The sequence below is a fragment of the Neolamprologus brichardi genome, chromosome 11, assembly GCF_056152115.1.
Source record: "Neolamprologus brichardi isolate AB-2024 chromosome 11, ASM5615211v1, whole genome shotgun sequence".
Classification (NCBI taxonomy): domain Eukaryota; kingdom Metazoa; phylum Chordata; class Actinopteri; order Cichliformes; family Cichlidae; genus Neolamprologus; species Neolamprologus brichardi.
The window spans coordinates 13,707,154-13,723,486 of NC_142114.1; the positions used below are offsets into that span (position 1 = coordinate 13,707,154).

General features: G+C 40.7%; 1 protein-coding gene across 3 annotated transcripts in view; it reads right to left on the bottom strand.

Annotated features, from left to right (window-relative positions):
- Window positions 1-16,333, bottom strand: part of creb5b (cAMP responsive element binding protein 5b) — a 39,950-nt gene that overhangs the window by 18,023 nt on the left and 5,594 nt on the right. For all 3 annotated transcript variants that reach the window (XM_006801410.3, XM_006801409.3, XM_035912275.2), the window contains exons 3-6: window positions 16,168-16,261; window positions 14,242-14,363; window positions 12,743-12,900; window positions 2,967-3,093 (exon numbers count right to left, since the gene is read on the bottom strand). In XM_006801410.3, the coding sequence (XP_006801473.1) occupies window positions 2,967-3,093; window positions 12,743-12,900; window positions 14,242-14,363; window positions 16,168-16,261 (501 nt within the window). The remainder of the gene's footprint in view (window positions 1-2,966; window positions 3,094-12,742; window positions 12,901-14,241; window positions 14,364-16,167; window positions 16,262-16,333) is intronic.

Genomic DNA, 16,333 nt, shown 5'->3' on the forward strand with positions numbered 1-16,333 from the left:
ATACGTTACAGAATACATTTTGGGGCATGTATTCTGTATTCTGTAATGGAATACATTTTAAAAGTAACCTTCCCAACACTGTGGCTGAGACACAGCGGAGCGGAGGTGTGAGTGCCTGGCTTAAAACAGGACATATTAGCTGCATTTAACCTTCAGTTACTCTTTATATAGTTAGGTAGGAGTCAGACCATGTTTCTTTTTAACTGAAAAACATTACACCCAGGTAACCTGCAGTGTTGAAAACGTGTTTTCCGACAATGTTTGCTACCCTACAATCCGTCCTGCTCTGTAGTAAATTCAGCGACATTTCACCGTCCTGTTCCTCCCATTGAAATGTATACAGCCTATTTAAAAATCTAAAACTTTAAATTTTCCGTAGCCTAAAGTTGTTACCACTGTCCTGTTTTAAATGGATACTAACTAGCTAACTGACTGAATGCCCATTAACCTTATAACTCCTGTTGTGTGTGTTTGTGTGCGTGTGTGCGTACAGAGAGACAGCCAGGTTCATAATGAATATGAGGAAGTTTTTTCAAAAAAAAGGAGCCACATTCAGGTAAAAGTGTAAAATCAAATGATCCGTCAATCAAGAATAATGTTGGATTAGTGTTTCAATATTTATATCTTTTATTAGATGTTCATGTGGTTTGGTTATTTGCCTTTTGGTTGAAAGTAGACTGAGAGAGGACTTTTTTATTAGTGATCTTAATAGTATTTTTTCATATTAATTTAATTTTCATCTAATTTAATACAATCTATTTGTGTATGATTGTCAGTCCAAAGAGGGAGAGAGGAAAGAGGGGAATGTGAGGAGAAAGGGCAAGGTCAGGAAGAACCAGGTAAGAAAACAGACAGGGAACAGTGACAGGCACAACAGAAACTCACACAATCTGGAAGTTGTGTCCTCCCTATATTAAAGCTGCTATACAGAATCTGCAAAACAAACTGGGTTGAAACATTTTGACCCTCTTTAACAACATTCCAACATAACATTATAATTGATTGGGGAGATTAAAATTAATGATATATTTTTATGTGGTTCAGCCACAACTCTTCTAAAACCTCAGCCAGTAATAGGTAGGCCAGCTTTTGGACCGTCCAGTTGTCTGTATGACTGCCGCAGTACGTACATTACATTTGCACACTATCAGAAAGTGCCAAACAGCACTGGTGGAGTGAGGAGCTGTAAAGAGAAGCAGAGTGCTCTGTTTATATTCTAAAAATGTTTTAAGCTTGTTTCAAAGATTCTGTACAGCAGCTTTAAATGTTTTCCAAAAGCACACATACACTTCTCAGTGTTTCTCAAACTTTTTACAGTGTGTACCACCTGATAAAATGTCAAGCTCTCCTAAGTACCACTATGAAAGCATGAAACTCATAAATCTTACAACAGAAAATTAGTATTATTAAATTAGTAAAATTAGTATCTGCATACATTGTACACATTGTATACATTCTACCACAGGCAAAGTTGCCTCCATTTTTATAGTTTTTATTAATATTATGTAATAATTTATTTGTAACAATTTATTCTGTTTCGGGAGTGTTTTTTATGTATCTGTATTATATTATACATACACATTAAATGTGAATCTCTGTCCAAAAAATGCACTCAGTTTACTTCTTACTCACTATGAGCATCATTCATTATTCTCACCCAGTAATTAAGGTAAGGATATGTATTTTTTTTATTCCAATCCATTCTTCTTTAGCAGCATTTAAATAACCTTGATCAGATTTGATGGTTTTGTTACAGACTTTTCAAAAAAGTGTTTTGCTTTTCTTTCACAAATGTGGGGATTAAATTGTGTTAAAATGTACAAAACAGTGATGTCATGTTTTGTGACGAGGACCCAGGCACAGAGAGACTTGATGAATTTAAGAATCTTATGATTTAATAAAGAAATTTGCAGACTTACGCAGAGATGGTAAAATTATGATGACTGATAATGGAGATGAATACAACAGACGATGAGGACAGGGAGGAACAGGGGTTTAAATGCACCAAAGTGACAGTCAGAGAGAACTCGGGACAACATTTAAGGATGCAGGGACTGACAGAGACAGGTTTATCTTGCCTGGCTGGGCAGCTCTCTGGGTGCTCAGCACCCCCAAAGCTCTGATTCTAGAATCGCCCCTGTCTCTGATTGATTCTAGTCTGGTCGTTATGTGTCCTAGCTGAGACCTGAATGTGAAGAATTCACATGACATGTGGTGAAAGGTGACCGGTGTTCACCGTGTGGTGCAAACAGGAAAGAAGATATGTTTGCTTGAACATCTACATGCATGTGTGCGTGTAAGGTGTTGCGGCCTTTTAGCTGCTGAAGTTTTGGTGAAGTTTGCGGTGCTCTCCATGAGGCATGGGCCCTCTCACCCCCACCCCTGCCTGGACCTTTTCCTTGCCCTCCCCTTTCCCTGGTCCACAGAGATTTGGGTCTAGAACCTGACACACAATCTTAATTGCAGTAAGTGTGTTTTGTGTAAAAATATCACCCAAACGTGCACCCCTTTCCTGAACCGTCAATCTTCCCAAAAATCGCTTAGCCCTTAATTTAATAAACATGGGAAGGATTTTTCCACACCATAAAAATGAGCTGTCTTATGTTACAAACGGAACATATGTTGTATCATTGCAATCCTGATACGAGGGCCTTTCGCTATGTTGTTATCATTTCCTGTTACACAATGTGATTGTTCTAAATTTAGTTGGCTTAATTGTAGTAAAAATTTACATTTCGAACTCACAGGAAAAACCACTCATTTCTGCAAGAAGAGTCTTTCTTGATGTCTTGGAAAGCAATTTTAATGGTGACATGAAGTATTTGAAACTGCACAGCAACACCAACACGGCTTATGTTCAGTCTGAATGTACAGTGCACTGTCATCACAGGAGTAAACGAGTCTACTTCTGCATGTGTGAGTGCCGCTGTAAGTGAATATGCTCTGTAATCTGTTGTGGTACTCACAGGCATCAACACAGCAGAGGAGCCAGGCATGGTCGGGTCTGGCAGAGTTCCAGGCATGGAGGCTGGCAGAGGCTGCCTCTGTCTGTTTCGTAGGTGCAGTAGTGAGGACAGCGAGCCGGGGACGGGCCTAAAAGGACACAGACAAGGAACTTAAGGGTTTGTCCTGCTACACACAATCTAAGAATATTATTCTTTGTTGTTTCATACACCAGCGCCAAATCCAGCATGAAATGTAGCGCTATTTTTTGACGTGTCCTAATAAGCACTCAATTAATGTATAAGCATATAGTAAAGAAAGAAGTGATAATATAGTGTAACATCACTTTTTAGTATATTAATGGACATTTACTAATTTCTTCTTTTTTTTACACACACAAAAAAGTTTAATTCTCAGTTAATTTTATCTTTCTGTACTTTCAATGTATGAATAATTGTATTATACATTATAGTGTGATATAAATGACTCACTGTTTTTATATTTCCTACAAATTAAGTGCTGAAATAAATTATTACTATAATATACAAAGGCATGAACGAAGGCCAGTGAAAAAATGCACGACAAGCTTAGCTGAAGTCACCTTTGTGAATTTAAAAACTGTATGTTTAAAAGCTGCAGTTGCTAAAGGGAATTTGATTACCCACTGATATGGTTGGTGATCATGTCTAACTTTTATACTCAATTCTAGCCCTCTGGTTTGAACCTCATTCACTCTGAAGACAGGAACATCAAAAACAGTGCTCGAATATTACTATATATTACATTACTTAATAATATGATAATAGTATAAAAAATATAGGGGACTTCTGTCAATCGCAGTTTAGAGGATTAGGTATTTTGCTGTGACCTGATGCACCTGATGTGACTCACTGATGTGCTTATAAAAACGAAGGGTCTGTGGCTCCGTTGACAATAATAAAGAAAAAACTTCATCAAGTGTTTCCTTTTAGACTAGACATAGACATAGATACTGAGAGAAATGTTGGTGCTTATATCAAAAGATTCAGAGTCTCTGAATGCAATGAATTGCTTTCATTTTTCGTATTTCTGATTAAAAGTGTAATCACTTTCCAAACATGCAAGTTGGCTGCTGCCCCATGTTCTCGGAAAGCCCTGAGCCAAAAGCGCGTGCGCTAAAAAAAAAACTATTGTATTATCGTAATTCTACAAAGTGGGATGGCTAAGGAAATCTATTCATACACGTTAAAGTAAATTTAACATTTTCAGAGAAAATGCTTTCCGCAAGCTCGTTCTTTTTTAGTTCGCTCTTCTTTCTACAGCCACAATCTCAGAACAGAACCACCCCCCAAAAAAACATTAGTGAGCCTGTGCGCATGCTGCACTTCAATCATCTCATGAGTTTTTGGATATACTTTACTTTTGTAAAGTATATCCAAAAACAATGGATGAATAATGATTTTGGTGATGATAAATGACTAATATTTGTCATAACAACCACATGAGATGAGCATGATGAGAATCATATTTAGAAGCTGCTAAAGCAATGGAAGCCCTGTGGGGAAAATCTCTTTCAGTGACCACAAGAGCGGGCGGACCAACGGGCTTATCCACACTCACGGCCACATCAATAAATCACATGTACAGAGGGCCCAGGCTAAGCTTAAACTATTGACAGCAGTCCTGTCTCAGTCACTGGCTCAAGGCCTTGGCCATACAAATACCCAGACCAATACATCTGCGCTCGGTGACATCATTTATACAACTGTCACCAAATCCCTGCTTCTAAGAACAACAATTCCCAGCTGCAAGGTGCTGCAACACCCGCATGAATGCAGCAGTTATTCAGTCCTCACATCTAAAAGCAGCATTCACCGCACGATTCTTCAACAACTTGCATCAGAAGAATCAATAAATCTCCAGTTATCTGTATCGCCACAATCAGCGCTGCCACTCACCAGCTATTTAAGCTCCATTTCCTCCAAGCAAACAAGAAGCATTTAGGTTAGCTGTGTTCAACGGGTTAACATAATCAATTCACCACATCACAGCCTGGATTACGGTAATAGTGAGTGGTGAAGGAGTGATGGCCTAATGGAGGGGGGGGGGGGGGGGGGGGGGGGGGTAAACAGGGCAAATGTTCCACCACCTGAATAAATACCTGTATTTTTCCAGACCTAAATATGTGCATTTATGCTCCAGACATTTTAGATTGCTGCACACACACACAGGACTATTACCATCCTGACGATGTGTCATGCCAGTATAACATCCCAATTTATCACAATCACACTCATTTAACAGCGCGTATGACATCTGAGCAACACAGCGAATTCAAACATTTCCACATGGGAAAACTCATGAAAGTACAATGAGGTATGCAGTGTAGCTGCATCAACAGTTTCCCTCAGTGTTTAGACTCTGCCAGCATTCAGAAGGATGAACAGTCGCATGCTGGTACATGCTGTTGATTATGTAGCTGAAGACTACATCATTTTTTCATAACTACGCGATGACTCGATTTTTCATTCAGATGCAGACTGAAGTTTTCTCAACAGATTTTTGCAACACACTGAAGTAAAAACGAATGTTAACTTGAAGCACGTCTGTATCTCATTATGATGTGTCAATTAGCTAAACAAAACTGACTCATTTAAAGTATTTTTGTTCTAAAACTGTCACAGTATTTGCTTTCGTTTCCCACATGTATCATGTGTGCTATTCTACTAATTTAAACAAACAGTATTTTGTAAGAAGAATAAGCTTTATACGTTTATTTTTTATTAATTAGCCCTATTTCAGTCATACTTCAACCTTAATCCTGGCAGCCACATAATAAACAACAACATTAAAAAAACACACAGACACACAGGCTCTGCGACACAGAGAATAAAGGCTCCTTTTGAAGACCGTAACTTCTGCACCTGTGTGTTAGACGAACGCTCTGTCCATCACGACCACATTCACCAAAACACAACCTGCTTGTCCACTGGGAAGAAAAAAACAACACTAACATCTGACAGCACTTCCTCAAGGGATTAACCCGAGCTTTGTACTGACTCTGCTGATAAATAAAGACATTTCAGACAGCCGGCAAAAAGTCACTAACAGTGAATCCAAAAATCTAGAAAGAAATCTAGAAACAAATATAACTTACTTGTTGAAGTGAACACGATGGCAACTTTTCATATGCATTACAGTGTCAGAACCACACTGTAAAGCGCCTCAGCAACAGTTCTGAAAAAGGGCTGAACTTGTTTTTTTAGCTTTTTCCAGCAACTTAAAATGAAAGATTTCCTGCTTCTGATGAACTCTTAATATATAGTATTGTGTCACTCTTTCCTTTTCCTTTACAGACTAAACCATTTATTCTTTTTTCACTCTGATAAACACTATAATCTACAAAATAATGCATTTTAATATAGCACTATCGTACACCGTCAGTAAGGCACTAATCACATACAGTATAAAGAGTTAAACAAGAAACTTTCTATATTTCATGCTGCCTCCTGCTTTGTGTATTTACATCCTCCTGCTCAAAGTGTTTATATGTGAATAAGTGCATATGTGAGTGTGTGACTGTTCATTAAGCTGCGTGTGAACATATGCGTGTGTCTGTGTGTGTGTGTGTGTGTGTGTGTGTGTGTGTGTGTGTGTGAGTGAATAATGACAGGCTCGGCTCCACTGAGGGGACTGATAATAGCCTGGGCTGTGGGCCCCAGGGGAGAGCAGGTAGACACTCTGCAGTTCTGACCCTGCGCTCTCACATTACTGAGTGCTTCGCTTTCAGTCCAGCTCTCCTCCACAATCCCCGCCCAAGAACCGCCGCCGCCGCCCAAACCCACCCATCTTCACTCCACCATGACATCATTAGTAGACTTTCATCCCTCTTTATGCCTTTTTTACTTTTTCTTGTGCTCTCTTATTTCTAATTGTCCACATCATTATGATATTTCTTTCCACCACCAACCCCTCATGGTGTCCACGCCTAAACCCAAGTCCCCCTGATCTACTATGTGTAATCTACAAATTTTGTAGACACACTGTGCTTTACTGTCCCAATCCCAACAGTCCCAACTCCAACTCAAGTACTGGGGACTTATACACAAGGGGGTTGGCTGCCATCCAACAGAGAGAGGGAGAGAGAGAGTCCACTGACTCATATCCTTCCCTTTCTGACTCGGCTCCAGCAATGATGTAATGCTCTTGGTTTTTCGCCCTCCCCCCACCCTGTGCCTGCCTACCCCCAGATTTTGTCCCTCCCTCCCATCCTCCTCTCATTTTTCCCTCTCTTTCCCTCCTCAACTCAGTCCAGCATCACTGCACTCACTCCTCGCTGGGTGAAGTCACTGCAAGCTCTGGGTAGACACAGCAGCTAAAAACTTTTGAACGTAACCAAAACAGCCTAGGGCCAAGTTCCAGACGTTTGGGAGATGGTGGTGCAGTCACCATGGGAACGGAGGTAAATACCGGGAGAAACAAGGGCCTCAAACAGCTTGCAGCTGCCTGGCTCTCTGAGTAAACACTACACAGGACCTGCCCCTGATTTACTGCCTTTAATCACTGGTGGGAGGAGAGTGCCATGGGGTTTGGACTGAGGAAATAATACGAATCTGATCAAATAAATCAGCTATAATGGGTTACGACACAGGCTGACTTTTATTAGCGCTCTAGAGAAGGGATGGATGCTGGGAGGGTGCTTCACTGGAATGGATCTGGGCTGGGGTGTCCTCACATTAGGGTGCCTCAAGCTGAGTTAAGGCATGCCAAAGCACAGTTTAGGAATGGTGGGGAGTGACACTCTGGAGCAAATTAGTGTAAGTGTTGCGGTATTTATTCACCAAATATGATACTGTTTTGAATCATCAGATGCTCTTGGCTGAGGAAAGCAAAGATGGGTTGGCTTTCATTTTAACGAAAGCATGTCAGTGTATTCATATCGGCGGTGAATCGGAAAAACTCTTCAGCAGCTAATGAGTCATCTTGTTACAAGCTACACTGGGATCTGTCAGCAGCACCTGACTGGTGCTGTAACATTTGGTATAAACAGACCCTTTCACTTTCAGAGATACTTCATCTTTTTCCCTTTTCATCTACTAAAACTTCACTATTTATTAACATGTTTATGCCTTTGCTGTAAAGCCAACCTAGGCTCCTTTCACCCTGCCACCTGATTCCTGTCTTCTGTCAGTCTCATCTCTCATTCAGCTTTCCATCTTCCCTTCTCTTTCAGAATCTCCATACATTTTTCCCACACCCACGTTGTTCTGATGCCATGTTCTTCATGCTTCTATCTTTTCCTCTCATTCTGTACACACCATCCAGCAAAATGCATGTCCTCACTATCTGATGCCACTCTTCACTCTCTCTCCTTTACCCCCATGATCTGTCATTTCCTCTCCGCCATCTATACCTCCTAATACCTTCTTCCGCTCCTCCATCCACCTCTGATCCCATTCTTCCCCTACTCTGTCCACCTCTGATCCCTCTTTTCCACACTTCCCTACATTGTGATCCCTGTGCTCCCCAGAGCTCTGAGGCACATCCCTGTGTGTGAGTTGCTTGTGCAGGAGCCTGCATGTGTGGTGGCCCCAGGGCAGGGATGACACAGACCCGCTGGAATGAGAGGGAACAGAGTCTGGGCGTTCCTCTAAAAACGCACTATTAAACCCAGTGCAGTACACAATGAGCTCATCTTAATTCAGGTCAGATGTACATCCTGCTTTCTCTCTCTTTCTTTTTGTCTTTTCACTATTTTTTTTAATTGATTACATAGTTTGAGCTTTATTCGTCTGTACCGTGCTTACCAGTTTTCTCTTCTGTCTACCTCCTTCCTTTCTATTTGGATTAGCTCTACAATTTATTCGGAGCCAATAGCCACATTTTTTTTTGCGGAGAACTAACATTTGTCAAGTTTGAGCACGGGGGCAACTTAAGCTTTCTGTAGAGGTCACACACTCGTATACTCAGGACGGACCTCCCTCCTTATCACAACTTTGTGAATGCAATCTAATCATAAACAATAATAAAAGACATCTTGTTTAAATTGTAAAGTTCATGAGGTCAAACTTTATCCATAAACAGCCCATAACATCCTTTCTCTTTATGCTCATGCACCAGTGCAGTGCACTTAGAAGGCAGCACCACTGGGTTATTACAGGCATGGAAAGAGTTATTATGCAATCTATACGATATGCAGTGTGTATCATGAACCACCTATTGGCACCGCTGTATCAATATTAATTCAGTATAGTAGGACAGCGGTGCTATTTTAAACAACTTGATGAAGTAGTGAGTATCAGATTACACTATTTGTAAAAGAGCATGTACACATTGTGTTTAGACGTGAACATCTGTTCTCAATAAGTGCTCACTAGCTATAATATCTGACAATGATTGTGGATTAACAGGATGATCGCAAGCTTTTGCAATCAAATAGAAATGCAAATGTACTTTGTCACAGACACTTATACATTTTAATAAATTGAATTGCTACAATTCAATCTATTAAAAGCAAATCTTCTACCCAGTGGTCCTTCATGATCAATCAGCACACTAGCAAATCTCTTTGCAAAAACACAGGAAGTTAATATCACTCTACACTTTGCATGAAACCTTGCTGTTAAGAAGGCATGAAGACCAACATCTATTTCTGCTACTTCCCTTAAAGGCAAAGACAAGGACCACAAGTAGAAGGGTGCTGAAGGTGTGAAAAATATTGTGCATTTAAAGCAGCATGGGAAACACAACCACAAATTGACTTCCTTCAAACCTGTGCACAATGTGACAGCCAAACTTACAAGTTGCACACAGTACGCCCAGGGTGGGACACCGCAAATGATAGATGTATAGGCTTAAAGATAAATCCACAATCTAGAAAAGCGAATAGACTCTCCGCATAGAAAGAGCTGCTTTAAAATGTGGTTGTTGTCACATTTGTACAAAAACAAAATGAGACAAAGTTCTATTTTTGTTATTGAAGGTAAATTGAAAAACCTTTTGGTTAAATGGTGAAAAACCAACACTGCCTGACATCAGCAGTTAGTGGTTTTGAGGGCTGCATCTCATAAGTTCAAATATTGTCTTTAACACTTTAGTAGGTTTAGACATCTGTACTGTACATTTAACAAAAAAATAATAGTTGAAAGCAGTACTTAACTATCAAATTATCGGCAACTGATGATGAAATCTGCCACATCTGTACTGTATTCACGTAGCCCAGATGCATTCAGGTTGATTGTGCTATGTAATGGAAACAATCGGGCTGAATTCCTTTGTGGAGCCAAAATAGAAGAATGTCATTTTATTAATGCCTTGTGCCCACACCCATCCACTAAGCGAGCTCCACTTACAAGTGAAAAGGCTGAGGTTTTCACAGAATGTTGTATCTCACATGGTTGACTAGTAATGTCCAACACATTTAACTCTGACATAACTCAGCACCAGATGTTTGTAACTGAAAAGCAGAGAGCATTCAGAACAGTTGGACGCCGCTTCACTTTATATGATAATGATAGCCGTGACATTAAGATCTGCTGGCTGTTTCTTATGCCTGGTTTTAACACTGGTTTGTGTCAGTGCAGCTCCCCCAAGACCTCCTTTAAGGACTCAGAGCTGAGGGAAGGAGAGAAAAAGCGAGAGCGAGAGAGGTCCTCAGGTTTCACAGCTGCAGGCCCAGCTCAATCCTAAAGTAAATGGACTTGAGGAAAGCCAATCCTAATTGATTCCAAGCCTCAAAGCTCTTTAGTAAACATTGTGGAGCAATGAAAATGACTTGTTATCCTAATTCATTGGATGCTCATGCTGTGCACTCAGCAGAGCAGAGGAACAAAAAGAAGAAGCAGATGGAAGTGAGATTAAACTGATTTTGTTTGGTGATTTTGTCTCATTTAGAGACATATTTACCACAGAGCCCCATAAAGTGTGTTGATACTAAAAGATTTATAGTACTGCAATGATCAGATACACAACCTTTACCAATCTTGACAAGGATAACCATTTTTTAATAGTCTCTTAGGTTATTATGGTTCAAATTAAACACAAAGATTTACATAGCGGGAACCTAACTGTGCTTCTTGTTTTACATGATGACCTTGTTCACAAAAGCACAGTAAATCAAAACATATTGAAGCCTACAATTCTCATGAATTAACAGGCTAATATCTGGACTGTGTTGGACTGAGTACATCAGTCTGTGAAGTGTCCAGCATGGTCTCTATGTAGGAAGTTCCTGTGGAGAGACCCTGTGCACAGAGGCTTTGGTGAGCCCTAATGGCTTCCTGTGGAAGTTCTGCTTTTCAGTGGAGGGGTTTCCTCAGCCCATTTTCCTGCTGATGTGAACATTTCCAGATCAGTTTTCTCTTGTGTGAATATTCCCATCCTATTCGTGTTTCAGGATTCCGCCATCCTAGTAAACAAGTGACGCATCTGCAATTTTAGACCATACAATTGCTGCTCAGAGGTTGCCTCAGATCATGTGTGTCAGATCACTGCAGCTGGCAACTTGGTGCAGTTCTGTGGCTGGCAACCACCACCACATCGCATACCGTCTCTGAAATTTGAGTGATGCGATTTTACGACAATAAACAATAACACAGCTCTCTCAACAAACCGGTAAGGGCTCTGTGGTCAGAAAGGGCTGCGAAGTGAAGTGGTGAGTCAGGTAAAGAGTTTACAATGACAGGTAAAGTCAGGTGAAGCAGGCCTGACAACGTCTCTGTTACTGGCAGTGATTGCTGCTCCTCCAAGGGGTTGAAATTCCATCCCTGTCCTCAACAAAGAGCCTGATGGGGTGTCAGTCAGACTTAGTGATGGGCCTCCCATCCAATATTCACTAGCTCCCGAAGCTGTAAATCTACACAAGACAGCCTCAACACAGAGCTGGCCTAACTCTGAGCCATCTCAATGTCTAACAAGTTTGCCACAGGCCTGGTTTACAGTAACAAAGCCCTGGCACAGGTTTGAAGGTGGCTGAAGTTAAAGCACAAGGAATGAATGAGGTCAGTGGAGAGTCCTCATATGGGAAAAAAGGTGCATAAATGTTTGTGTGTGTTTCCTATGACAGTTATGTCACTGACGTATTAAGACAGAACTGCAGCAGAGGGAAAGACGTTTCACTCAAAGAGATGACAGCCCTGCAAGAGTTGGCAAAATCTATGCAATCAATACCCAATGCAATACCCCAATCATTACGTACAGTGTGCATATACAAGTAATAAGCACAAAGACGCAACCCACACACATTGTAATTAATATGGTTTCTCTATCTGCAAAGGTACCAGAGAAGCAGAGCTCTAAGGCAGCTGCCATTCCCATACTGTGAAAAGAACTATTTTAGAACATGAAATGCTAAACCTGTGTAAAAGCGGTCACGGCTTAGGCTTCAACAATGACTTCATCTTATCCTCTGGGACCCTCTTTGGCATGCTCTGCTATGGGACAACAGTGAATGAACAGCAAAACACGAATGGCAAGTCCCACACACACTGCTCCAAATGTAATGAAACACTGACATTGCCTCAGAGACAATGGGGGGGATGACAGCCGGCACAGAAACAGAGGGACCAGGATGAGACTGAGGCTGTCAGTATAACAGGGGCACACTTGAGGTGAGAGAATCCCCAAAGATCACTGCGCTTGTCAGGCGGTTTTCAGTCTGTCATCAATTCTCAGCAGTGCTCAACAACTGCTGTTTCATGTCATACAGAAAAGAGAAAATGCCTCTCTCTGTAGCAAGTTTCATAAAACCTGTTTGTACCTGTTACTTGTATTTACGCTGCTGATGTTTCACGACATCTTTCGGCCACTGCGGTCTGCTTACCCTATCTGTCTATTTGTTGATGGAGCCTGAGTTATGACAGAGCTGGACTGAGGAGAGGGCAGGGCCTGCTGGATCACTATGCTGGTATCATGATTGCCCATTCGTGAGTGGGACTGCTGGTGCTGGCCTTGGCCTGCTTGGCCATGCAGTGAAATGTTCTGTAAAGAGAAGAGAGGAGGAGAGTGAGCACAGTATAGAGGTTTAGGACTCTATAAAGAGCATTTTCAAGTGCAAAACAACACAAGCATTTCAACCGTTTGGCCTTGGACTTCACACATTCAGTGGGTGGGAATGGGTAATGAGGAACTAAGTAAGGTATCATCTACAAGCTTTTCTGTGCTGAGCTGAGAGTTTATTGATGACCATATTTCCTTTATTTATATTTTACCAACAGTTTTTAACTGTCACATTATGAATATTCATACTAAAATAGCTGCAAGTGATAGAATACTCACACTCACGTATCTCTCACACACTTACAGTGCCATAAAGTATTTTGCATTGCAGTACAATTACTTAATCTTCACCATTATGATAGTATATTGCAGGATATGGAAATAAGACTATTTCACACTGTCTTCTTGGCGTTTTCTTAAAGTTTCAAATTTTTAACTCTTATCTTGTTGTGCTTTACACTCCCTGCAAGTCTTGCTCTGACTCGCCTCCTGCTGACTTGGCAAAGCCTCCCATCATAAACCACACAGGCTAGGCAGCCTAGACATGGCTGACCTGAGCACGCACGATCTCCAGAGCCAAACCACAGAGACAACAGCTTAGCTGCAGCATGGACTGCACATACTCCCAGACCTTAGATAAGCAGTCTGTCTTGTGGTGATTTGACTATTACCCATGTTTCAGGTCAAGGTGCTTCAGGGCAGATGTATAATGCATAAATGATCATGTTCTTTGTCAAACGTCAGTGTTTGTGACTCTGCTCACATACAAGACTGTCTGGTCAGTATTTTTTTTCTGATTACTGCTGAAAAAGATGTCTCAGGGGTCTGTCTGTCTGGGAGAAATAGGACTCCTTCTCTAAGCGATGAAGATCTGTTTGAAGCTGCAGGTGGAGAACCTGATATCTTTTGTCCTCATCTGTGATGGGTGACAAATCTCCACCTGCTAGCCCTGTCTGTCACTGTTGACAAGACAGATGAGGTTAAAGCAGCGTGGCACTAGTGGCATCACGAGAACTAGACAGGGAACATATAGTTTGGATAAAAGAGAGAAAATATAGCAGAAATATTAGCGGTGAATAAACACTTGTGGCTATCCATTTTTGAACAAATGGGTAGAATGTGGTTGCATGAGGTCTATGTGTTTCCAGTCTATAAAAAAAATGTGTTATCAGCTCATGCAGTGTGAGCCGCTGTTAGCGACATTACTCATGTGATCACTCCAGATAAGAGCTCTTAACCACCTAACCTCTGTGGCTTTGGTCTCATCTGTTTTTTGTTTTGTTTTTTTTTAGTCTGAGGTTTTTTTCCTTTTTGTTCCAGTACCTGTTTACTGTCCTCTTCTTCCTGGGCTTTGCAAAATTCCTGCTCAATTGAGCAGTCCAGGTCACTGAACAAGCCCACCTCCTCACAGTTCTTTAAAAAACGTGTTGGCGTGGGTGTCTGGTCTGTAAACGAAGAAAAAAAACGTTTTTCAGGTTTAAAAGTAGAATGTGGACCTTTAAAAGTTAGAGGGAAAAGAGTTTTAGGGGGTTCCAAATGGCAAAGCGTAGTGTTTTCGTGAAAAAGTTGATTCCAGATTTGTCTTTTTCCTTTTCCATTTTGTGATATTGTGTGATGCTTTTGTAAAAGATGTATGCCTAATTCTCATTTGCATACCTGAAACATATATACAGTGTAAAAACTTACACAGGCAAACTGAACCAAAATGCAAATATGCACGCAACAGTATTTAAAACAGGAACCATGTCTGCAAGAAATTAAATGAGACACGAGAAAGCATTTAAATCTGTTTTGACAGCGCAGCATGTTTTATTCTGATAATTTGGATAGTTTTACTGCTAACTTTTAATTTGATTCTGTGGCTCTTCTTGTACTCTCCGATTTTTATGTCTTGTATTTTTTGTATTTTCTGCCTCATTGTTCCTTCCTCTAAAAAAATGATGTCCAATTATGTGAACCAAAGTTTTACCAGCATGCACTTTAAGCAAGCTAATGGAGATGAATCCAAAAAGAATAATGAACGTACAATGTTGTTGCACATTGTGTTTTTAAGTAAGCATTACTTGTATTTAGCCGATGAGAGACACTACTTTTGACAGCCCAGTTTTTTGCTGACAAAGTACAGATCCCACCTACAGAGTGGGGTCTCATTTGTCGAGCTCAGTCAAGCTGTGGTATTCAGCTTGACATTGTGGGGGGTGCACGCAGATCGGGTTTCAGACTGTTGAAGGTGATTTTGGGATCACAGTTGTTTCAAAGGCTAAAAGCATACTCCATGGCGTGTTTATCCATTCTGGCTAGACTGAGGATTGACTCAAACTTTCGTCATGACGTGTGTACTCAAAACACAGTTTTACTCTGCAAATATACAGCGCCTTTTCAATCTGCAGAGACTGACGATATTACTCAAGCTCTATTAAGAAACCGAGTAATGTCAGTTTTTAGTCGAGTCAATGCAAAGCAAATAGAGCAGGTCAACTTTAGGTCATGAATTATAGTACTAAAAGTTAAGTGTAGACAATTTTGCATGTGACAGTGTGTGTCTGAGGTGTGACTTTGTGTGCTGCATAACCACTGATTATTTTATCCTGAGTTCAGTGTATCAGTAAAAAAGTAGTCATAGTTGTAACTCTGACGAAAAGCGATAAAGACGCCTGGCTTAGAAAATCTGATCCTACTGACTACCGAGTGTAAATAATAAAGAAGAAACTACTTGAATAGTCTGGCTGTAGCAATTTTTACTAGACAATGGCTGATGCATTAGGAATGTTATAAGGAGTAGAGATCTACACTATTGGATTGGCCGCTACTATTGGTTTGACTCTTACTGGACTTTTGAAACTCTAGATTAATATCCAGATCAGCGGCTCAACTGGGCTTTTGCACCCTGTAAAACTTCCTTTCTTTTGACGTGATATATAGAATGATGACGCACCGAGTGTCAGAAAAGCGCAAATCACATGAAGTAACAGGAAAGACAAGCTCACACATAAAATGCTCATTTGTCCAGTTTTTGTCAGGCAGCTTCTTTATATGTTACTGAAGTGTTCAGTGTGAATGAAACTAAGCTGTAGGGTAGCATGCCTCATATGATTTACATTATTGCAAACAACTTCTGGAGGCACTGTAAAGCATACTGATGATAGACGAGTGTGTCTGTGCATGAGTCACAAAGACACACAGCTGCAAACAAACTCCAAGTTTCTGCTCAAATAGTGAGTTAGTCTGTATTGAAGGAGCATAACTCACCTGATAACATGTTGTCGTTCTTTATGGAGGGGAACTTAAGGGTCATCTCATGTTTGTGTCGATGTATCATTAGATGGTCCTCTGTGGGGAATCGCTGTTGAAAAAAAAGAATTGTACATATGTAAAGAGACAAGTATGAGTAACTGATAGGAAATGAAGCACTACC